The sequence below is a fragment of the Argiope bruennichi genome, chromosome 2 (assembly GCF_947563725.1).
Source record: "Argiope bruennichi chromosome 2, qqArgBrue1.1, whole genome shotgun sequence".
Taxonomy (NCBI): domain Eukaryota; kingdom Metazoa; phylum Arthropoda; class Arachnida; order Araneae; family Araneidae; genus Argiope; species Argiope bruennichi.
In genome coordinates, this window is record NC_079152.1 from 144,987,945 (window position 1) to 145,014,850 (window position 26,906).

Consider the following 26,906-nt stretch of genomic DNA (forward strand, 5'->3'; position numbering starts at 1 on the left):
CGCTGTCGCTTTGGCTTTAAGGGAACCGCTTCACTGAGCCGCGCGCACATCTACGCTTTTCTCACTCCTTCTTTGCCCCCTGTTTCCCCAGATTCCACTTTTTTCTTCAAAGGGGTGGTTTATGAATTGCTAAAGAAGGGACGTCTGATATTGTGTGGCATATATTCTAATATTATACAGTTTTGTTTGTCGAACCCTAGAAGTTTGGGACAAATAGGGTGGCAATGAATGTTCTTATTAAAATTGAGTCGGTGGAAGATGGGTGAAAATATTCTGAATTTAAATTTAAATGAGGCATCTAGTTTTATATCATGTTTTTATTACTCATAGCGTTTGTTTCAATTAATTTTACTTTGATTACTTTTTAAAAATTTTTCATTTACTAAGTAATGCATTATTATTATTTTTTTAATATATGGCAAATGAATTAAAATGGTGCCTGTTAATGAAATTTTTGATTTAGTTGAAGTTTTTTTTTAAGCAATGTGCTTTACAAAGGGGTTTAGTTAAAAACCATTTCTAAAATGTCACCTGATGCTGTAGTATTCAGAAAGTTAAGTATTTTGAATGCGTGTATGGGTGTGTGAAATTTCTAAATACTGACCTTAAATTATTTAACATTATCCATCGTTTTCTGAAATTTTCTCCGCCTGGCATTGATTTTTGTTGCAAACATCTATCTTGACTTACTGCAGGAATGGATATATAATTCTAAAGTCCCCACTGTTTGGGTAGGGTATATTCCAACGAACCCCAAAAAAGCAATGATATGAGACACATGAGGGGCTTTTAGGGGAAAGCTTAGCAATATTTCCCGGTTTCTTATACTCTTCAATAATGCGTCCAGTGAATTTATCTTGTTCAATCCAGAGAATAGCAGGATAATCCTTCTAAACTGTTTGTGGGACATTTTTTCCCATCTTTTTTTTCCGGAATGTATGAATTCAATGAAAATCTCTGATGAATATTTCATTTTATCTATGACAAAAATTGTTCATATTAATACGTTTCGTCCTATGGTGAATGTATTGGTATTGATTTGAAAGAGGAGAAAGATCCTGATGTTAGAAATATTTGTAGAAAAAATAATTAATTTGAGATTATTTGATAATGCTTTAATTTACATTAATTAACATTTACAAATTATGCATTAATATCAGGTTATGCTCATGAAATAAACAATCTTATCGAAAGCATAAACAACAGAATATAGTACACGGAAGAAACATTCGTATCCAACGCATAAGCAACAAATTACAAAACAAATACAATGAATCTTATCAAAAGAAAATGCCGTACATGTTTCGTGGCGAAACTGTACATGGGAAAATATCAACAGAAACGCTACGAATCCTAAAAGGCTACTTTTCTAGGAACATTGAGGAAATGTAACAAAATCTATATAAAATAGAAACATAAAAGTGTTTTCTTTCTATTTTTCATAATTTTTTGCTATATGCGAATAATTTCAAAAACGGTAAATTAAAAATATTTTGAATGAAACGTAGCAAAGTTATTGTTTAGCTGATTGCCATAAATAATTGCTCAAGTATATTTTATCTCAAGTATATTTTATTTTTCTCTTTGAATAATAGTTAAAATATTTTTAAAATGAAGATGTGAGGAAAATTCTCTCTAGGATAAAAAAAAAAAAAATGTAGTCAATTATTTTGCAAAAAATTACGGAATTTAAAAAAAAAAAAAAAAAATTGGAACCAATAAAGAATGTTTGAATTATTCAGAAGATAGCAATAATTTTCTTCTTGATCAAATTAGTACATTTATGTAACTTAAATGTATTATTTATTTATTTAGTTTTCAAATGTAATTTGAAATACAATTAAAATAATGTTTCCTAGATTATTTTATACTATGCGCCAGTTGTTACTCTTTCAGATAAATGTGTGGAGTGCGTTTTAGTTTTACGAAAATTATTTACTTTAAGACGAATTTCAACTTCCCAAGAATAAGTTATCTGTAAAAGTGTTTTCTTTGTAAGTTAAGTTTTGTAGTAGGGAAAGCCGCCTAGTTGCTACTTTCGCTATTCTTATACAAGTAGCGCCATCTGCATTTTGTGTATGTAAACAACCTGTTGCTTGTCTTTTAGTGATATAATAAATAGTAGGTGCGGAATGAAATATTTATGATAACTTCAATTTCACCAAGTTTTTTTTTTTAAGAATAAAGGAATAAGTTATTTTAATAGCTGTATTTAAACTAATTTAATCAAATGAAATGCTTAAATTTTGAATTTTCTTAATGTAACATTTTATAAATAATATTTTTTTTTAAAAATATTATTCGTTAGATTATATGCTTACGAAGCCTTGATACATGTCTTATAATAATATATCTATGACTGAAAGAATAAAAAAAACCTTTTCTGCATTTTCTGCAAAAAACTTTATTACTTTAAAAACACTTTTCTGCATTTATTCTTTATTTAGAATCAAAATAATTTTTATGTGAAAAAAAATATAGCTATTATTATTATTTGAATTTCACTTGTTTATTTTTATTGAAAATATCCTTTTTTTATTTTTATAACTCTGTACTCTTATATGTTAGCGGTAACTGATTTGCTAAATTTATTATATACCTGTTATGGCGAAAAAAGCATTTGCTAGATGCCGTTAATTTAATATCAACTTAAATTAATATTAATTAATGAATTGATGTTACTTAATATTAATTAATATCAGTATATAGGAAAAATCAAATAACAAATTGTAACGGACGTTATTAATTTATTAATTAACTTTTAATAAAATGTAAAATACAGTTTTTAACGATTCACTCCCGAAACTGCCTTTAATGTCATGATGTAGGTAATATATTTAGAATAAAAATTGATTGATTGTAATGAAAAAGATTAAAATTAAAAAAAAAAATTAACTTATTCCAGATACTGTAATTAAGACTTTATGCCTGTTTGGATAATTATTTAAAATGTTTTTTATTATTATTTTATTATTAATATTGCAAGTTAGGTATAGACATGATAGTTAAACAATTGTGCAGTTTCAAATCAAAGACCTTATTTTCGTGTTGAATTAATACTATAAGTAATAAAAATTGTAAATTACTACAATTATATTTTCTGCTTTCCATTTTTATTAATTGATTAGAAACTATTTATAAATAATAAAATTTACATCTAGTAGGATCTCTATAATTCAGTAGTTATCAAATACAAAAATTCAATTTTCCGAATTAATTTTTCGTGAAAGAATTTATTTGTTAGCTAGTGAAGCTTCTAATTTCTCCTATTCGTATTTCCCCATATATCTATAACATATTTGTTTATTTCTTCCTTTCATCTTGAGTGAAGTGTTCTTAAAATTTTCTCCTTGAACGACCTTGGAATATGGTATATAATAAAACTAGCATCATATAATAAACCAATATGATTATAAAAATAAATCTTTGTATTTTAGAAAAGGCATAAAAATGATTTATTAGGCCATTTCAGAAATTATTGGTACCAAAATGGACTATAACATTAAAATTGACCTTCATTTTTAAATATTTTAAAATTTGAATGAAAATTTTAGTAGAAAAGAGACATAGAAGTACAAATTCTCCCTCTAAAATATATCTATGCTAAGTATGGTAAATATATATTCAATAATCTGTTCTGATTTTAGATTGTAACAAATAACATTCATCGTTATTATTATCAGAAATATGCATAAATACTTATTTTTCCAAACTGAAAATGTTTTTGAATTATAAACAATTACAAGACTGATCCCTGATGAAAAGCAGCTACTTAAAGATTTTTGTTTGACAATGAAAAGCATTCTCCGACAATTGCATTTTCCTTTTTTTCTTCAATTACGACATAGAAAGGCAAATTTCTCTCATAAGATTTCAGTTTCCATTAAATATTACATTGCCAATTATTCTATTTTCTTCGACTTTTTATTCCTGCACTGCCCCACAGGCATTCTCGGTGTAGTATTAAAACTGAAATCATTGGAGACGAATGAATTTAATTCGAACTCTGTCTACTCTTTTTATGAAATAAATTCGTCGAATTAGCAGCCTTAATGACTTGCGTTTGCAGCGAAATCAACAACTCCTTTGGGAAGATTCTTTCATCGGTTCTTCGCTGTAAGGAATTAAATGTTTGGGAAGATCGTATTCGTAGCAAAATACAGTAAATCATAACTAGATTTTGGTTTGCCTCTTCATGTTTCGTTTAAGCTCCCTCCGGGTGTTTTCGGATATGTTTGAATATAGTGCGAGTGGAGATTAATTATTCAGAATTCTGACTCGAGCCCGTTTCGGTGGAAATTAAATTCTTGGAGAGTATAAATTAAGAAATTTTTCTTTCTGTCGTGCATCTTTGACGTGTTAAATGCTAGCAAACACTCTGTTGAGTGTAAAAAAGCATATTTTCTGTGAGAGGAGAACTATTTTAATTATACTGAGATGAGCTTTTTCATGCAGAACGGCCTTATACTTTGAATGTCTTAATTAATGAATGCCGTGCGTGTCCTATTCCTGAATTTTAAGTTAATTTTATGATTTTTCAAGTGATCTTTGGACTGTCTTTTGAGATGTTTGTATCTCGTTTCTAGAAACTGCTTTGTTTCATTCCATATCAGACAATAGAAACTTAAATATTACATTTTTTGAGATAAGAAAATAAAAATTCATAAAAGTAAAATGATTTATTTTAGTCAATTACTGTTAAATTCTCCTTGATACATTATTTATCATAATATTTTGATATTAATATTTTTAAATGGAGCTGTTTATTAATGTTCGAAATTAACCTATTGGAAATTGTGAACAAACGAACAATAAGCAACAAATGAAGACAAATAGTCGATTGAATTGAATTACACATTTAACAAAAGAACCACCGATGTTAAATATATACCTATTTTTACAACACCCATCGGATTGAAGTGTTTTTGATCATCATGATTCGCTTTGTAACTTTTGATTTAGTTTATGTAAATAAAAGAGTATAATTTAACAAAAACAACATTTATATACTAATTCAACAATTATCAAATTAAAAAACACACAAGAAAAACAGTTTGTATTTGCATTTACAGGATATCCAGTTAGAGCTTTTAGTTCTAAATTGAATCATAATTAGAATAATATATATCTCATTATAACAGCTGTCGAACAATTTGGTTTAATCAGTATAATTTTATATGAAAAATGCGATTCAAAATTTTTCATGAAATGTCTGAAAGCGATGTATAAATGAATGTAAACACGTATCGAAGTCCATCATTTCAGAGATGATCCATAAGATAAAACAAACTCTGAAATTGCTAAAGCCGTCATTTTGACGGATCTTCATATAAGTAGGTATAAGTTGTATTGTTTATGGAAGTTAAAATAGATGTGTCGAAATTAAATAGGAATAAGAAATTGTTCTTATACTTCATTAAAAGTCGTCATAAAATTCTAGAACAATACATAATTATATCAACATTTTTAAGCATAAAATTTGAAAATCGTCAAAATGACGGTCTTGGTAATTCTAGCTTTAAATTTCCCACAACAATTATTTTATTTATAAAAGAAGAGATTCTAATGAATTTACACAACATAAATTCAATTTTTTTTTCGCTCTAACGCAACAAATCAAATCAAAACAAGAAGACGAATAAAATGTGTCACAATTTTCCTATAACAATTCATTTCATAAAAAATTCCATCACATTCATATAATTTTGTGAACTATTTATGCGTTCACTTGAATCAAATAAATCAAATCAAAACGAATATGGAAGTGAACTCCAACAACTAATTTACTTTCTTAATTTTTATATGATGATTTTTTTTAAATCGATAAAATTATACAAGCATTCTAGACGTACGATTATTTTATCAATAAAATATTCTACTGAAACCACACAACTTACCTCTATGAATAATCTTAGCATTTTAACCCAATAAACGCATCGGCTAATCAGCTGAATTAGTTTACCTTTTTACTTTTCCTACAACGATTATTTCATCTACAAAAAGTTCTACCGAATTCATAAAGCCTAGACCATGAATATTTCACTATTCATAAATTTACGGTCGAAATTTACTTTTAAAAGGAAGCGTTTCCTTTCTTTTCTTTTATCTGAAAGAACCCGGACTTAATAAATCACATCCTTTTCTTCCCTGTGAAGTCGTAAATTAAAAACACACTGTACTAACAAGGACATTTTTACGCGTCCACTATTGTTATGATTATATTTCCACCATCCCTTTGCAGACGAATATTTTCCCAATTTCACGCGCCGGAAACGGTAGGTAATTGATTACGTCCCCCCTTTCTTGACACATTCTTTCACCTTCAACCCACACCCCCTTTCACACCTCCCCGACCCCCAAAGGCGACGTAACGAAAGCACAGTAGGAAAAAAAAAGTGCTTTTCGTAATTATGTGAAAGAACTGTGCCGTTCTGCTATTTTATTATTTAGAAAACGCATCAATTTGAGCGCATTCGATAAATTTTGCGAAGTGATGGGAAATTCTTTTGATTATTAATATATAAAGGTCCAGGGGTGCTTTTTTTTCTTTTTCTACCCCTTTTTTATTTTTGCTGCTTTAAATTTTCTTCGCCGTTATATGCATGGATTGTGTTAATTCTGTTCCTGTGTTCGCTAATAATTTTAATGACTTTTTTTGGCGAGAAACGTATGACAGAAAAGAATTGGATTTCTTTTTGGGGAATGGTTTGTAAATTTTTTTTAGATATAACTAGTTCTGGATCTTTAACGAGTTGTATGTCTCATGCAAGCTGTTTGCTATTAAATTATCGGGATTTTTCTAATACTTTTTATAAGTAACCTAAGTTGTAAATAATATTTTTCACTTAAAAAGGGAAATTCTTAATGGATCATCACGTTTATATATATATATACAAATATATAAGTAAATAAGTTCTGATTCATTTTTTCCAAAATTTGGTTGCATATTTTTTTATTTATATATATATTTATTTATTAAATCATATGGAAATGAAGATTTCGGAAATTATGTTTATTTTTTCGAACAAAAATTGATCTAAAACATCTTAAATCATATCTTTCTTGTTTTAGGTTTCATCAAAATCTCAAAAAGTTGAATTATATCCCGTAACTGGAAACATGAATTTCTTTACTCGACCGAAGAAATGAAATAAAATTGTTCCATTGTTATTTTTCTTTTTTCGTCTTTTGTAAATGGAATTTATTTTGGAAACGCAATACATTCTGAAAATCATGAAGTAATCAAAAATACTAAAAACCTTAGTATTAAAAATGTTAAATGTTATAATATTAAATGTTGGAAAAATGTTATAAGAAAAACCTAAACAATCTTTTAATGAGTATTTACTTCGTTTAGATGTTACTTAATGACACTAAAGTGGATAACTGTTAGAATTTCGTTGACAAGTATAAAGAATAGAATATTTTAAAATATTATTTTTTATTCCTTTTGCATTTTTTCAGATTAAAAGTAGTTTTAGGGACAGGAAGTCAATGATTTCATAAATAACAACAAAAATTTTGAAAAAAAAAACAGTTATATGCTCGTGAGCATACTTAGACTTTTGCCAACATATTGCTGAAAGAACAACGTGAAGGTATTGAGGAAATGATGGTATTTAAGGACAAAATACCACGTGATAATCATAGCTAATGAACTAACGCAGAGTCATTTTGATTCCCGTTTCCAGTTACGGGTTATAATGGCTGCAATACTGTTATGCATAGTTCGTACGCTACAAGGCAATTAATTCGGGCTGCATTCCTGGTATCTCCAGCTCTTGTAGATCTACATTTTGTCTTTCATAGTAAAAGTTTTTGCTGTTCATTTCACTAACCATTGTTGCGTGCATTATCTGTGCAATGCCTTGGCCACAACAACTTTAATCCCTCCCATCCAAAATTTCCGGCGACTGGACATCAAACACCTCCCACCGCCGCACTTTATAACCAAACCTGATCCGCCGGTTGCCCTGTCATTATGTCCTAAATTTCTCGCCTACGCCTAACAAGTGCTTTACGCGTCAATAATTAATCAATAGGACGTGTCTCAGCTACGGTTGCAGCAGCCATTGATTAAGGCTGTGGGGTCCCCAAGGATGGCAGAAAGACTGACTCCGAGTCTTAGATTAACTGAGATAATTAAGGAATTGATTTAATGCGCGTTGTCATTTTGTTTGAAATTCGCTTTCGGCTGGTGTGCGTTCGTGGGTGACCCTGTTAGTTGACGTGCGTTAGGTGAATATTTGATATCAGTGTTTTGAGAGTAAATGGTGTTGATTTGGATGACTTGCTGAGAGTCGTGATATTCGTCGAAATAGTTTAAGAGGAAATGCTTGTTCCTGTATATTAGATATATGTTGCTGGTGTGATATAATAACTTATGGTGCATTGGTGTATTATTGTATGATTGGTATATGATTAAAGTACATTAGTGGAAAGTAAATGCAAACTGTTTCGAGTGCAGGTTGCAAATTTGAAATATCTGTTTATTGCCTAATAAATTTCTTTAGATCAATATATCACTGAAAACCTCACACTAAAAATTTCCAGGATGAAATTATTTGAAAAACGAATGATCATAATTTTGGACTTAATGATTTTCAAGTAATGTTTCAAATTTATTGACCGCTATTATATAAACATATGCATTATTTAAATTCGCAAAATAGTGTCAATTTTGGGTAATAAAGCTAGAATTTTAATTGAAATGAATCGTTTACCTTTTATTGAAAAAAATTAATTTGGGTATTTATAAAAGTGAGAATGTTTCGAATTTATAATATATATATTTATTTTTTAATTTTGGGTTAAAAATGTTTCAATTTCAAAAAAACACAAAATATTTTTTTAAATCTTATTTTAAAATATTAAAAAAATTCCCTATATATTTTAAATGTTTTTCCTTCATGCTTTTAGTATATAGAACACAATATTGAATTTTATGGACTGAAATTGATTTGAAAACTGAAGAAATACACTTATTTCTATAATTCAGAATGAATAATGAATATGAATCTATTATTCATTATGAATGAAAATAATGTTCCGTATAATTATATTTTGATGAGGAAAAATCTCGGAAGATTTAGGTTATTTTATTATAAAATTAAATTTACGCCTGCAAGATTATTAGAAGCCTTTTTATCTCTATTCTATTATATTAAGCTTTTGAGAATGTTTCCCGTTTAGTAAGTTTCATAGAGATTATAAAAAATCTAAGAGATTACAATATATTTTAAAAAGACACAATTTTTGTCTGAAACTGAACTTTTCTAACGAAGTAAATTATATATTGTTACGAAATTTCCGGGGTTCGTTTGGATAGTGGGAGTTATATGGTGAGGAGAACGCTCAATCAGCAGTAGAAAATAAAACAACGACATTTATTTACACGAAGACACACAGGACAGCACAAAGACGACAATTATATACAGCACAAAAGACGATTATCTTCAGCCGAGACGTGCAGCATACAACAGTCTACTGCAGACAGTAGCACACAGCTTAGTTCAGCACTAACTTGATTCCGTCGCTGCTCCGCGTATCTCTGGAAGGCCAATTCTGCACCATCGCTTCCGACTACTCTTCGACTCCACTGGTCCACGACTCAATTCACAACTGGTTCACCACACTCGGCAGCGGCAGGACTGCTTCCTTTTAGAGGCATCAGGAGGCGGGGCTAGAAGCCTCTCAACTAATTAGGAACGTTCGAGGCGTATCTCCGTTCCTACTGAACGGATCGGGAAAATTCTCGCTGTTTCAAGTATAATCTATTTTGGCGCCAAAGTCACCAAATTCGTCGCCAAGTCGCCAAGTTTGTCGCCAAGCTCTGGAACCCCCCATGGAACCAACTATGCTGGAAAGCCGCCTCACAGATTCGTAACAATATCAATCAAACATCATTTAACTGCGCATCCCTTCTAACATGAACTTTAATCACTGTCATTTCTCGCCTTTATTATTTAAAGCATTTAAAAATTTTAATTTGATGTGTATCATGTAACCAAAAATAGGCAATTATATTATCAGATAATAATTATTTAAATAGTTTTTTAATATACCACTTTTTCAATATGGACTAAATTTATCAAATAATTTCTTTTAAGTTCTTTACAGATTTACAACCTCATACAGATTGTCCTGAAAATTTGTGATTAAGAATTTTTAAAAGTCACAATCACAAATTTTCAGAAATTGATAATAAAAAGTAGTAATGAAAAGTTGGTAATGAAATATTTTAATCATTTATTAAATTTGTACAGAGCTGATAGGCAAGAAAACGAGTGAATATTGCATTATCTTCCATTTCTGAGCTATGTAGAAAGTTTTAAGTCTCTCAACTCATTGGGAAGTTAGTTTAAAATCAACTGCGAAATGTGTATCGAACATAAACTGAGAAGAAAGCAAATTAATAAAAATGTGTTGATAGTAATAAAAAATGAATCATTTTTTACTAAACCATTTATGTTTTTAAAAAAGTTTAAATAGTATACCACATTTTCCATACCACTTGATTGTAAAAAAACAAACATATAGCAATAAAAACATTGGGGAATTTAATTAGATCATTTAATTTAAATTTTATACTTGAATAAAATGCTAAAATCACTTATGTGCTTTCCCAGCGATTACATTAACTAATTTGAACAAATAAGGTAGCTTCACGTTTGCTACCTTAATGCATCATTAAAACCTAGCACTTGCAATGTTTCTTTAAGACACTCTTAGTCTAAAAGTAATTGCATGGATAAGTTGTTAATATGCGATATCCATCCTCTTAATCTCATTACAAGCATCACTGCTCCAACGAAGCTGGAAGTGCGAAATTCATCGTTTTACCATTAACTGGACCTTAAACCCTGACGCTTATCCACAGCAAACCAAACGTTACCTGTACGTTCTGCAATACATTTCGATTACTTAAACCTAGCTTGATAGGAGAAAGATTGAGGCCTTAAGTTACATTTAAGCGACGTTGCTTAAACCTTATCCTCACGTGTTTAATGATGTTCTTTATTGATTGTACGAGGCGTTTTAATAGCTTAACATATTGATTGCACACACTGTATTTAAATGGCTTAGAGCTGACTCTGACGCGTTGCCCCGATAAGCCTATCTTTGTTGATGGGGTTTGGTATTTTGCTGGAAAGTGATCGAGTGGAGAGTTATTTAGGGGAAGGGGGTGCAGAAATTGAGTTGAGTAATCTAATTCTCTGAGTTAGTTGCTAATGGGCGTCATGTGAGTAGTGACATTTTTGGAAGGTACTTTATCAGGTAATTGATCCGCCTCTACCAATAATAAAAGGAAATGTATCAGTGCTCTACCGACGAAATGTTTAGATCTGGAAGTTTAAATCTGGCATAATGAGTAAAAAATCTAGAATTATGCATTTTGGAGCACATTTTTGGCATTTAAATTAATTAAAAGTTAAGCAAAATTGTGATGTTTCTTGTTATAATTGCTGAAAATATTATTGCAGAAAAATGAATTTTAAGCCATTTAATACAATACAATATAAAGTGCAAATATTGTAATTGATGAATTTTGAAAAAACGAAAGACATGCTCAGAGTACAAAAACAGCAATTCGTCTTGTGTATATCTAAGCTAACTTTTAACACTAATCATTGAAAACTGTAGACGTAAATGGATTAGATATAAAGAACTGAGTTTTTGCCTCTAAAATAATTTATCACTATTTATTAAACAAGATTTAAATAACAAATTTTGCAGAATTTTTATTCCATATTATTTATATAATCATTAAATTAGAATATTTTTTTGTCCATGAATGAACCGTTGAACACCATGAACTAATACACGAAATCGTTAGATATTTGCCACGATAGTTAATTCTTAAAAACATATTCTAGTCAAGACGATTGTAGTGATTGGATTTTGAAGCGTTAGGAAATAAACGTTCATAGATGGCGCTAAACCACTAGCACGAGTGTAATTCAAAGAGTGATGTCATTAGAGTGTTTGCTCTTGGAGGAGAAGGAGTTACTGAGCAGAGTAACTCGAACGAATCTGCAATAAATTTGTTAAGTTTTCTATTTGCCTATTTTTTCAAAGCACTCACGAACCAGCCACGACAACCATTTTGAAATAGAATATCTCCCCTTCCGCCAATTGTTGTTAAATAAAACAAATTACTGAATTAAATTTTTCAAACATCTTTCCAATAAATAGTATACAAGATCTTTTTGTTGTTGTTGTTCTCAATGTATAAACTCCTTGTGTGCCAACAAGTATACCACAAGGCTTACAGATGTAAGTCAGTACATAATTGACGGTAGAATAAATTTCAAATATAAGGACGCAAGCACAAATGCAAAGCATTTTTTTTTTTTTGCAATTATTTTAATATACAAAATCATTTATTCAATAAAGAAGAGCACTTAAATAATCTTTTGCAAAGTTTAAAAAATGCACATGGAGCTTTTCTATCATATTACACCGCAAAATCGTGTGAATTCTGGAGAATGCTTTTTCGAAAGATGACAAAATGGAATGGAAAATGTTCCAACAATAAAGGCTAGTAGACCAAATTTTAAAATCATTACCCGACATTTTTGATGAAATTTGAACTTAATCTGCCATATGAAGATTGACAAGATTAGACTGCATAGGTAGTTGCTTTTGTATCATTTGCAGAACTCTGTTATTATCAGAACAAAATTTTGAATTGCAAATATATTATTAGATGTATATTAGGAAAATTGCAATGTCTTTGAATAAAGATGCAAATTTTTATAAAATTCCTAAAGAATGCAAAGTTCGTAGTTTTTATTTAGGAAATACCAAATTTGTTGAATTTGATCTTTTCATTTTTAATGAAATATCATTATTTTAAAAAAGAATTCAGAAAATTTATACAGAATCTGTTGCAAAGACGCAAAGTTCTAATTCAGACTGCGATATCTTATTTTGCTATGAAGATTCATTTATATATAAAAAAAAGTTATAATCCTCATGAAAAAGAAAATTTTCTTTTTATCTGGAATGAGAAGAATATATAAAAAAGGAAATTAATATAAAATAGAAAGGAAAGATTAGGAAATCAATTAATGAAAGATAAACATTTAATTTTTAAGGAGTTGGGAAAAAAATTGATATAAGTTCTTGTTTTTTCAGCTTTTAACATGTTAAGAAGGAGAAAACTCCTTTACAATATAAGGAAAAAATGAAGTCAATATTCTTAAAGGTGTTTTCTCTTTCTCTCTTTTTTCTGTCTTTCTTTCTTCATTATTCCCCCTTCTTTATTTTAAATTAAAAGAAATAGAGAATAAAGTTTTTACGAAGTTAAGCTTCCTGCATTAGTTATTATTAAAACAAACATAATTTTCTAATTATTCATTTCAAAGGCCTAAATGCATAATTTTTACATTTACAATCTTTTAAAATCATTTCTTGCATTTTTATAATTTGCAAAATTAATTTATCCGCCTACTCTGTTTCCAGTATAAAAAGAAATCATGTTTTCAGATGAAGCTAAAACTCATTAATAATTTTCAAAATTGATTTATTCTCGTATAAATATCATTAAATGTGAAATATTAATTAATATATAAAATCATCTAGTTTGCGATCATTATATGTTGCTGATTTAAATATTTTAGCATTAATGAATATTATGAAATATTAATATTAAGTCGTCGTATTATGAAATATTAATATATTGAAAGATTCATTCATTTCGAAAATTATATTACCTGGTACACATAGCAAAATTTAAATCATTTTCTTATAATTCTTCTCATTATTTTTTTATTATATAAGTGTTGACAAGGTTTTGTTCCAATTTTAAGTCTAGTTTCAAAAAATAATTAATTCACGTTCATTATATGTATTGCAATATATGATTGAAATTAATTTGTTTTATGTATTCTATGTTATGATCAAACTTAAATTACATATAATGGCTAGATCAAATTATTAATTATAATCGATAGAGATAATCAAAATATTTTTAATAAAAGAAATAATTCACATTTCAATAAATATTTTTCTATATGCTTTGATTGAAATTATAAGTAATAAAATGTTTTTTTTTCTCTTCTTTTTTACAGAAATATTGTTTACAATATCAGTCTGCAATCTCTTCAAGAACAGAAGGTAAGTTTGAAAAAAATAACATTTATTTTTTTATTTATCTATGCAAAGGTTAATGAATAAGAAATAAAAATTTAGTTGGATCAAACAAACTACAGTTAAGAGTACTATTAATTGAATGCATTAGAGGTGGCAACAATTATTTAAATTGTTTGTACATAGTTTGAAATCATTGCAATTGTAAATCTCTCATATGAATTATTTAAAAAATTTAAATTCAGTGAATCGATGTAAAATTTCCTTGTTTATCGTTCTGATTAAAATTTTATTTTTTATTTTTTCATTATTGCAACTGCGGAAACAATACTTTTCTTTTGTACTCTATGACAACTTAACGTCAGTACATTTTCCATTCAATTTATTTTGTTGAAACGCGACTCACAAGCATGTAAATATCTATAATAATAAATTTCATTAATAATTTAGATTACATTTTGTGAATGGATAAAAAGTGTTATTTGAATATTTCATTTCCTTCAAAGAAAGTTCAATAATTCATTTTAATGAATAATTGCAATTGTGTTATATTACAAGAGCTAATTTTTTATGGAAAAAAAATTGATATATGCAAAATGTTTTGTACGTGTGTACTATTTTTAAGAACTTTTAACTTGAGTTCTGCGGTCATAAAAATATATTTTACTTTTTCGGGAAATGAGCAAAAAAAACATGCCCGTTAAATAGGTACTTTATTACATAGGGACACCTTCTCTGTGGATATAGGATGAAAACTTAAATTGTATGAGATATTTCATTTATAATTTGATTTCAGTTACTATTTGATTAATTTTTAGTTGGTTTTCTATTCATCATACATATGTATAAATATTATAATGCGAAGTGGATGAAAATATTTAAATATGTATATTTTATTCTTAATATCCACAACCTTTGCATTTTATTTTCAAATATGGAAGGCATGCACGACATTAATGTGTTGAATAAATTCCAGCCCCCCCCCAAAAAAAAACAAGATTTATTCAATCTAATTTAAATAAACATATTTTAAAAGTATAAGGTCATTCCATTAAATGGTACTATTTGTTAAAATGAATGCTTCATTCTTAGAAAAATTTGAATTTAAAAATGAAAAAAATCAGATCATTTTTAAAATTCTGATACATTAAAAAAGATACTAGTAAAATAAATTCATGTAGTACAAGTGACAAACGAACTTTTTTTTTTTTTCAAAATATTTCATACTTAAAAGAAATTATAAGAATGGCACCGATTCTGATAAGGCGTTTACAATCCGCTAATTCAGTGCGAAGACTTTGAATCAAACCCTTTTTACTTAATTCACAGACTAAAATCAGCTTCCGAAAAGAAGAATGAAAAAAGGTGGGAAGACCCGAGATCCAATTCAAATAAAAAGGCATTACTATGCGCATATTCACTGCTCATTCTTTTTTTTTCTACAGGGATTCCCTCTTAACCCAAGGGGCAGCTGGAAGCGTTCTTCACGCGCCAATTTACAACCGGCCGACGCATAAATTAGCATTGATTAGCGATTAAGCAACAAGAACGTATTTATTCATGGATCAGTCAACTCGTTTGTAGCGCTTTAACAGATTGCACCTCTGGCTTCAGTTAAAAGGGAGAAAGAAATTAGTTGCATCTGTGTAATTGGATGTCGACCCGACTCTGAACTGGAATAGTTTCGGGGAATAAAACGCTTCCTCTAAAGTAAGAAAGCACACCTTCCGACAATTGCGTTAGATCTGTTGGCTAACAAGGCAGTTAGCAAAGTTATTCTGCAGATTTAAGTCGGAGAGAAGAAGTGAAGTTTGTTTGATTTTGTTAGATTGAGGCGGATTTAGCGATGTGTTGTTAGTTTTAAATTCGGAATGACATTGACAGAATTGCAGTAGAGAGAAACGCGATAAAAAAGATAGTTCATCTCTATTTTGTTATAGTTTTGATGCTAATATTTACTGTTGTCTCCAATAATTCAGTTTTATACTTTAAATGAATTCGGGTGTATGGTCGGAAATTAACTGCAATGTTAAGGACTTCAGGTTTACAATGAAAAATTAAACTTGAGGACATATAACTTGCATTGAGTTAAAATTACAAGTTCAGCAATAGAGGAATATAATCTCATTATATTTTCTGTTCTGTTTTGCGAAAACAGAGACTTGTAAATGTGTCGCTTGAGTTTATTATCCCAATATGTTAATCCATCCATTCCATTACTCTTGCCTAGTTATATTTGAGCCTTTAATTCAAAGCTCTTTTGAAAAAAAAATCTTCAAAGCTAAATGCAGCTAAGTTTCTATTTAACAGTGTCTTATCATTTTAGTTAAAAATTCGTTAGTGAGAGAATTTTAATAGAAAGTTTGTTAAATAGAAATATCTAAACTGCGTTATAAAACAAGAAATGAAAAGGAAATTTACTAACCAATTTATTGGCGATAACACATTTCTTAAACTGTATAAACGCCTATAAAATCTAATATAAAAAAGACATTTTTCAAAAAAAAAATTTTTTTTTTGCATTTTTGAAATGATTAAAACCCGTTATATTCTTGAAATTATAATTCCCTCCTTATTGTATCAAATATTGTGAGCATTTCGCGATGAGAAGAATTAACCTCTTCGTTATTACCTTTCCCATCGCTATAGTGTCCTGATCACATTTCGTAACGTTTTGCAATATGTCGTTATATAAGACAAAGACATTCAATAGCCACTACCAAGGGTAAAGGTTTGCCTTCTTCAGCATTTTTTATTTTAGTTCTAATCTTCTTTAATAGCTTCAAATGCTGTCATTTGTCTCGATACTGATTTGATTTTTTTTTTTTTAACTTTAAGAAATGAGAGGTCACCGAAATTTGCAAAAATATCTTTAAAAAGATAATATTCACAAAAAATAAATATTATCTTCTGCAACACAGAAAGAAAATAACACGTGAATGTCATCCAAAATCAAGATTCTGTAAAAAATTTCATTGAATAGTAGTTCATTAAAAGAAAATTATACTGCTTATTCTCTCTGAATATGAAAAAAAAAAAAAAAAATTATGAATCTGCCACAAACTATTTTAAACTGTTCAACCCATTTACTGCACTGCATTCATTCATACTATATATATATATATATATATATATATATATATATATATATATATTGAATGACTTTTGTCTTTTAACAGTATAATAACCTATTACTGCTGTCACAATGTAGATGCTAAAATAATATCATTAAAAGTAATGTAAAACAAAATTTAGCTTGTATCATTTAAAGGAAAAATTAAATATAACATAATTGCTTTCAATGAAATTGATAATAATTATTCACATGCTGTAATTTACAACAGATGGTAACAACTATGGTTCATCCATCAAAAGAAGACTTTTATTTTGAAATTTGTCGAAATACATATGGTTATAAAAATATTTTCTTGAATCAGAATTAGGCATATTCACGAAATGTTACCCACAAATAATTGCTTTTCTATGATGAATTAAAATCATATCATATATATGTGAAATAAATGCTGGATTAAAGAAGAGATGAAGAAATGTTGAATAAATCTTCTTTATTTGTGATATGAATAGAAATTAATTATAATCAATTACGAGATTTGTACTAACATATTAAATGTTTACAAAATGATTTAATTTAAATGTATCATTTCGTGTCGTTTCAACTTATTATCTAAATGGATTTAAACAAATAATAAAATGTTTTCTTGAAAACAGTTTTAAAATATTCACAAATATTTTCCTTTACAAAATCATCCTGTAAAAATTTTAAAATACAGAATAGCTTTTTTTTATAGTAATAAATATTTGAAAGAAAAGTTCATTTACGTGGATGCTCTTCTCCTCTCCCTTAAACACAATAGAACCCTAGTCGACCATTTCACGCTCCTCTAAGAAAATCCATCCCTATCTTATCGGAGATGTTTCCAGAAATCTACTATTTGAGGAATTCAAAATGTGCTATCAACTATTATACCTTATTCCCATTTGGATATACTGAAAGTTATTCAGAATTATCCTGAATTCCCAGCGAATTTCCCAAAAGAGTTTCTGTTCTCCAATTCCGCTTATTACGTCATATCCAGGACGATGCAAAAACGAGTCCTGCACCGTAAAAATTTAAATAACGTAATAATAAAAAAAAGGAGAATCTTCTGGCATAATCCTCCTTCCCTTAATAAAACTAACCTCCACTTCTCGTCAATATCCACATTGTCACCCAAGGGTCTCATTTGCATACTCATAATGCCAACCCTTCTTCCAGCTTGTCTCTGTAGGTGGCTTGACGAAGAGGCTACATGCGGTTGTCGAACTTGTTTTAAAATTCATAAGTTTCCCCTTTTGCTGCCCCATAATTTCATTACTTCATTATAAGCCCCCACCATGCTCTAATGAGATTAGGTTTAGAAAAGATGAATGAGGATGAAGTACTTCCCGACCACCTTGCAAGGTCCTCTGCTGAAATTTGAACAGATGAACCACATACGGAGTGTGTTTTTTAGAAGTGAACGTTGAAGGGTTAGACATTAGTTGATAAGGTGTTGCCACATCTGGCTTGGGGTGGAGAGGGCTGTGTATTATATGTGTAAGGGAAAGTGGGTGTAGGGGCTGTTAGTAGGTACTGGACAAAAATTGGGTTGGTGAATGGTATTTTATTAATGCAGTGTGTGTGTGTCGAAGATGTAAATCAACAATTTGATTATAAATATTCGCTTCTTTCATTTTTTGATGTATTGATCACAAATAGGTTGAAATTAATTGTTTTGACAATGATTATTGGCAGGGCAATCAGAATGTTCGTAAAAACTTTATTTGCTTTTTTTTTTTTTGAAGAAATTTTTAACCGAGTAAAAATTTGATATGCGCTACCAAAAGGAATTATGAAAGGAAAAAGAAAGACGACAGAGGGTTATTTTTTAAAAGCGAGAGTGTGGTCATTCATCTGATCAAAGGAACAAACAAATTGATTCCGGAATTCGATTCATTCCAAAACAATTCCGGGATTAATCAAAGAAATTCATTATTGAATTTATCATTTCAAGTTAGTTAATTTGATGGGAATAAATAGTTACCAGCCGAATGTTATCTATGACCGATTTAATTTTTTTCCTCCTTAACTTAAAGAGAGAGAAAAAAGTACACTGAAAATGACCATTTAGTTCAAAATGATTCCAAATTTCTATAATAATTAAAAAAATTATTTAATTTATACATTTAAAAAAATGTGAAATAATAAATAATATTAAAAAAAGGACTTTTTAGCTTCTTTAAAAGAAGAAAATAAATAATTTTATCAAAACTGTAAAGTCCGTGCAAAATTCATAAAACATGGTAGCAGAAAACAATATCACTTAAAGATGGAAAATTCCTAAGCATTCTATAGAAATTAAATATATTATTAATCCGATAAAATTTTCAAATTCATTTCATCTTCAAATGCTTTTAAAATTTTTCTTTTGTTTCTCAAATTTTTATCAACAATATTATTTTTTACTTTTTACTAAATTTTTAAAAATGCGTTTAAATTTTTGTTCTTTTAATTCTTATTTATAATAAATAATTTTTAGGTATTGTGATACTCAATCGGAGACTAGAAAATATCACGAAGGACATTCAAAACAGTCTTAAGAACTAAAACATGTCACTTATAACTGTCACTTATTGTTTTACTTGTTGGCGCAGATACTTTTATTTGTGTCTAATGATCATGGTATGATTACTATGAGCTTTAAATCGGTTGTAACATCAATTTTAGTTATTTTATTTCGTTGTAATTTTTCCATGCACAAATATTTTCGTTTATCTCCATTCTTTATGGTGTGATTGCATTGAGTTATAGCTCTTTTTCAATTGCATTTCAGTGATGATACTTTATTGAGTTTTCTATGAGCAGTCTCGCCGCTGTATCCGCAATTTCGTCTGCGTCTATTTGTTCTATATATATCTAAGAAAAAAGAACATACATATTTATAAATCATAAAAAAGTGAAATTGATAAAAGTTATGTTTGAATTAGCTTTTAAAAATTGATTAAAAAATCAGTGAGAAAAATATACAGTAATGAATGTTATTATAACATCATTTTTTGGGATTTTCTGAATCATAAATATAATGCTTGTGCCGTATTCTGCTCACACTTTATGGCAGTAAAATCCTTAGAGGGACGTAGAAGCTTTTTTAATACCTCAATTAATACTTTTAGGTGATGAGGAACATATGCGCTAAATCTTATGTGCGTGCATGTTTCTCAAAATTCCTTTCATACATGTTCACACATTCCCATGCAGGAGTGTGGAGTTCTGTGAGGTTCAAACAAACAAACCGACATTCAATTATATAAATGCAGAGGCAGAAAGAGATGAATTTCTTTTGTCCACGCGGAAATCTGTATTATATTTTGTTAAAGAAATACTGAAAAGTCTTATTTTATCCACGAATCAGAATATTTTGACTCTAAAGGGTGCATCAGTCTTTTTCCTACGGAAAACCATGCATCTTTGCTGCAGATATCTCTCTGTATCATTTCTTCCCTCCAGGTAAAGAAAAAGTGAGACCTAACTCTCCTGCCTGGAAGCGACATTTTTGACATTTCCTCCTTTATGAAAATCCATTGGAGAGGAGATGCGGATTTATTATTATTATTTTATTTCGCTGATCCCCGTGATCGATAGGAAACGCTGTGCTTCTGAAGTGACCCTCGAATTCGTGTCCGGCATGCGATTGGTCTAAATGGAGGGTCACGTGAAAGACACCTGATGCCCCTCTGGTGCGTCGTTAAAGAAGAAGTGAAATGAAAACGGACCCCCCTTCCACGAAGACGGGCCCTATGTTTTATGCAAGACGCGTCTCGCCGAGATTTTCCCGACTACATTTTAGAAAACTTTCATTTTCTGGACGAAATCGAGGGAGCCTGCTCTAAATTCGGTAGCTTACAGCAAAGGACTTGGAATCTGTAAATGAAAATGGGAATTTCAATATCTGTATATGAAAATGAGATTTCTATATTTGTAAAGGTATATCAAATAAAAGATACTATAATTTACAAAAGATTTGATTCCTAAATTTTAAACGCCACGTTTTAGCCATTTTCGAGTTTGAAAAAGCACTTAACAAATTATATCTGTCATCGGATGAGATTATTCAAAAATAGAAATCGGAAATAATATTTGGTATCTGATCTTTACACTTTGTCGACTTTGATCAATTTTGGGCGAAATTCTTCAAATGGATATCTGTCAGTCTTCTTTTCATATAATAAGCCTGATAATTCAAAAATGCTTCGAGGTAGGTAATATGTAAATTTGTCATCAGTAATGTGGGTGTGAATTAAATTTTGGAGTAACTTCGTCTTAGGATTGACTGTCTGTCAGTCTGTTTATTCATGTTTATGTGAATGCAGCACATCATAAAAACAACAAGATAGATAGTTAAAATTTCACTTGTTTTGATGCCGAATGTTTAAGATTTGCGATAATTTTTTTAATCTAATAAAATTTTCTTCACTAACATACTTTTACACTATTTTTACATACTATTACTTACATACATTATCGTAAAGGGACTCTTCTTTACCATTCTATTAATATATTCTGAAAATGCGTCATTTTGTTGTTTTTCTGACATTTTTAAAATAAGAAGTTTTTTAAGGATTTCAGGTTTTTTTCCATTCTGTCTTCTTTTTTTTTTATTTTTTAAAATTTACTTTTACCTCGTTTTATTTTTAATCTCATGACGAATACTTTTTTCAAATCCAAATGTTTTTTAAAAAAAAGAATTTTCTAATAAAAAGTATATGTTTTTTGATCAATTTAAAAGCCCACCATTATTTCAAATATTTAAACTACCATTTTCAATTTGTTGAATTAAAATACCAAATTATAGTATATTTTATCTAAATTTTGGAAGATTTAAAATGCATTTGTGCTATGCTTTAAAAACACTATTTGGGTTTGCTTTACATTTGAAACCCTCTTTTAGGCATTTTCTCGTTAGTTTCTAACGAGAAAAATATTTCTATGCTAAAACCCCCCCCCCCCCTGAAGTTCTGTAATTTTATGAAAGTATCTTGCGTTGATTACATTTCTATCTACATTTTATACCCGTAACAACAACAAAAATGTTTCATTTCCTGTAGAAATATTATTCCTACATTTTCTGGCGACACTTAAATACAAAAGGAACCAAATATACTCCTTAAGGTCTTGCTTCATTAATGATTATTACACCAGAAAGTTAAATACTTTGATTGTTTATTATCAATTTTTTCCACACATCGACGAAAAAAAAATCACGCAAATGTTTAAATTAGCTTTTAATGTTTCTTACCATGTATTACGGGATTTAAATCATAGAAAAAAAACTGTTATGAATGTTCTTGTTACTGTATTTATGTTTAGGTTATTTTTTATTTATATAAAGAGGATTTTTTGATGATATGCCATATAATGTATTTCACATTAAACAAAACAAAAAACTGAAAATATTCTTTATGTTTTGAAAATGCTTTGTTACTTTTAATTAGTTTACATAACTTAGAATCCATAGCACCATTAATTACAGTCATGAAAATAAGATAGCGTTCCAGTTGCATTCTTTTTATTTAATCATGGCTAGGAATTATGAGGTTGTATATCATAAACAGTTTTTGAGCATCTTCAAAAAGTATATGAAATATTATATTGAATGAATTCAAACCAATCATATGATAAATCAATGTTTTCGCAGATAGTCATTAATATTAAATTTTCTCTTCTGATTTCATATGCACATAAATCGAGGCTAATACAATTTTAAGGGGCGAGCATATTTATGCATGCTATTCTTCATACAAAATGCAACGTATCCCTCTGGCCATTTGGTGGTCAACCCATTTTCTAGTAAAGACCCTTCTCCGGATTTTTCAATATCTCCCGAAAACAATAGAACAAACGATCAGTACATCCCATAACGCATCATTGGTACCAACCTTCCTCTCCTTCGTCTTCAACGACTGGACCATTTATTCCTGTCCGGGGATTTTGTTCTCACACTTTCCCTCCCCTCTTCACTTGATGGCGTTTCCCTTCCCTTAAAAAAAGAGCTTTCCCCTTTCGAACAAAAAGAATAAGGAAAAAAAAAAAAAAATGATTGTCTCGGGCGATCAAAACACTTGTCACACAGATTTATCGTTCCTTTTCATGGAATGGCGGTTCTTTGTTATTGTTGGGCCACTTCCTCCTTGCATCTGTTTCGTTTGATGTTTCTATCGTTCGGGATCGTTTTGATGCTCTGTTTGTCTATTTTTCCTCTGCCAAATTGAGGGCTGTGTTTTCGCGAACCAACTTTTTGGATCGCCCAAGGTTTCGAATCGCCACACGCTGCTCAGTTCACATTTACAGCAGCTGCTGAAGGGGGGAAATGACTGAAGCATTTTGGAGGTCTTTATCCTCGGAATATCAGAAGAATTTTCTTTGAAGAATTAAAATGCTTCTCGCTGCATGTCCTTTTTATATTATGTTTCAGATTCTAGAATTTTGTATATTTATTTTTGTTTTTAAATTTTGAAGAATTTAAAGTGATAACTTTCAAATTCATTTCATGCATATCTTTGTGACACAGTTTTTTAAAAATATCCTTATGCAGCTGACACCTCATATAAGAGGTATGCAATTAGCATATTGTTTATATACCTTGCATTATATCGTCAACAAAAACAGTCTATGCTTTAGACAGTTTGAGTTTGATTCAGTTTTTTGGCTTCAAACAAATGATGAGAATTAAAATCTTATTTTAAAAGCCTGTTTAAACCTGTTTTATACAGCGTTATCGTGTTTGGTGTTTGGTTTTTTGCATTTTCTGTGTAGGATAATGTTAAGGTAACAACAGTTAGCCTTCTTTCACTATATTAATTATACAGAATATTATTGGTTTGTAAGTAATTTAAATAATGCATTAAGTGTAGGACTCTGTAAAATTTCAAGAAAATTAATTAGTTAGAATATCCATATAATTCATGATTAAAATATTCATATACAGAGTACCATAGGAAAAAATCCGTTGTTACCGAAACGTTATATCGGTTGCTGGCATACTAACTTGATAATAAAAACGGCGTTTACGAAAAAAAAACAAAAAAAAAACATTAGTATGAACGATTGAGAAAGATAACTGAATAATCGTGACATATGCTTAATATATAGTATGATTAATCTAAAGAACTTCTTATAATCTATTATCTTATAATCTAAAGAACTTCCTAAATAAAAAATGTATTTTTACTAAACGTTTTAGCGAAGCTATTTTTAAAAGATATATTTTCTTAATTGATTTTTATATTTTGCATAAATTTTTTTCTTGTTTTCTGAAATGCTTAAAATCGAAATTTGGTATTCTTTTAATGGAAGATTAATGTTCTGCATAAACATTCTTTTCATCTTAATTTTTTTCAAGCTTTCGTCATTTGGTTAAAACTGAATTCTAAATGCTAATCGTCGGCTCAGTAGTAGTTCGATTTTCCAAAATGTTTTTGTTAAATGGCTGGTGATCTGATCGTTTGACGGGAAAGATTTCCCGCATTTTTAAAGAAAGACATAAAATCTCAGGAATCAGACATTCCTTGTCTTTGAATCGCATTGAAACTGATCATTTTCAGTCACCATTTTTGATCGCATAAAGAATAGAAAAATTCATTCTCGTTTATCTAATGACGGATAAAGATCAGTCTACTCTTCGAAACTCTAGACGTACTTTAAAATCATACTTTTATCATGCAGTTTGAATCTAATGGCGCTGCATTTATATTTGGCAGTCTCAGTGGAGTTTCTCGCCAAGTTGGAGGTTATCAGAAACTGCGTTTGCTGACGTTAGGAGAATTTCTTAAAATGCACTTGGGAATTTTTAGTTTCAAAATTTTGAAATTTTACAGAATGATTTTTGAATTAAATAATAGCAATTTACTTTTACGTAGACATCAAAAATTGCCCTTTTTGTCATTGATGACTAAAAGTCATTTGCGAATTTTAATAAAATTAGAAAATAATTTCAAATTGGATTGAAATTTCTCTTCTTATAACTCTTTGACTATATTATTACATTGTACTGTATTTCTAATTCGTTACAACTGAATTTGATAGAAATGGAAGCAATAAAAATTATATCATTACATCTGTACATATATTGAGATATGTACAAACATAACAGGGGATTGAAACAAAAACTTCTGATCTTCAAGATATAACGAATTGTTGCAAGACTAAACATTGAGAAGTACAATAATATTATTATTTAAATAATAAAATGAGTAAATTAATATAAAAAGTACTTGAGACATTAAAAATAATGTAGAATTATTGCATAAAAAATGACTCGATCTCAAAAATGATAAAATTTGATTTCTAAAATGTTGGAATCCGTGTTGCCGCGAAAATATGCCACGTCTGTAAATAGTCCTGATTATGATCCTAATTTATAAAAATATTTAGGTTATTTTTGAATTTAAGTTTTAAACACAACGAGTGATTAGTTTAAACAGCTATAGTACTCCACCAAAAACATTTAATTTCTATTTATAAAGGAAATGCACTGTTTTATGTCTGTATGATTTCATAGAAAATGCAATTTGGCAACAAAAGTTCGATGGAGTGAGACGAAAAGCAAAAATTACGGAGATAAATCGCCAAATGTGGATAAAAAAAAATCAGGTTTCCTCTTATTGCATTTCCAGGGCTTTTGCTAGGAACGAGTGGGACAGAAATAGCTCATTCAGCGCGTTGTTTGGCTCCTATTATCCAAGTAATGAAGTCTAGGGATTTTTCTCGCACAGAAGTCTCTCCAGAAGTATAAAGTTTAAAAAGAAGTTGCAACGAGAATCAAAAAGCATTTTTCCTTTCACTGCAGTTGCATTTTATTTTAGGGCGCATCCCAGAAAAGGGCTATAGGAAAAGGAATATATCTCTTATCTATGTCTATGTCTTTTTGTTGTTGTTGTTACTTGAGACGAGGGATGAAATATGCGTACGGTGCAGGCAATAATTTTGAAAAATATTCATATTTAATATGTCTATTTTTACTAAGCTGAAACCGAATTTAAATAAAATTTTTAAAATGCATGTTATAGAAATAAAAGTTAGCAACGCTGTTAAAAGTTGTGTTTTAGTTTACATAAGCAAATCTTAAAAATTTAATAATTCGAATTTAAAATTAGAATGAATTTCCTTCTAAAGTAATTTAAGTAAAGTCATTTTCTTTTAAGTCATATTTCTTAAAAGGGAAATATGAATTTTTATTTCATTAATTATAAATTTAAAGAGTACTGAAAAGGAGGTTAGGAAAATAAGAACAGGGAGCACAATTTGTGATGTTTGAATTGCCAATTTATATGATCAATGCAATAAAAAAATTTTTAAATTTAATGTTAGAAAGAAAGTAAACCAATAATTTACAAAGTTTTTAATTTTTTTTTCTGTTATCAAGAAATTATTTTTTAAAAAAAGAGTTATTTTTATAATTGATTTAATTATTATATTTTATTATAGACTTATTTTTTATTTTTCACTTATACAGTCTATGTAACTAAATTATTACATTTTAGAAACAAAATATATAAAAAAATAAACATTAAAGGAACTAATACTTTTCTCTGTTGTTAGTACAGAAATTAGGTTCACTTCTATGCGGTTGTTTTTATTTATTCTTTTATGATTATTCTAGGCGTGATAATAATTCAATGGAAAATATTTAGAGAATTTTCCATGTTTTTTTCATATGTAAAAATTTTTAATTATGTATTTAATTTTTATGCAAAAATATTTTGTAATTAGTCAT

General features: G+C 29.0%; 1 protein-coding gene across 8 annotated transcripts in view; it reads left to right on the forward strand.

Annotated features, from left to right (window-relative positions):
- LOC129991030 (semaphorin-1A-like) overlaps positions 1-26,906 on the forward strand; it is a 631,522-nt gene that overhangs the window by 406,705 nt on the left and 197,911 nt on the right. For all 8 annotated transcript variants that reach the window (XM_056098199.1, XM_056098198.1, XM_056098197.1 and 5 more), the window contains one exon: positions 14,076-14,121. In XM_056098199.1, the coding sequence (XP_055954174.1) occupies positions 14,076-14,121 (46 nt within the window). The remainder of the gene's footprint in view (positions 1-14,075; positions 14,122-26,906) is intronic.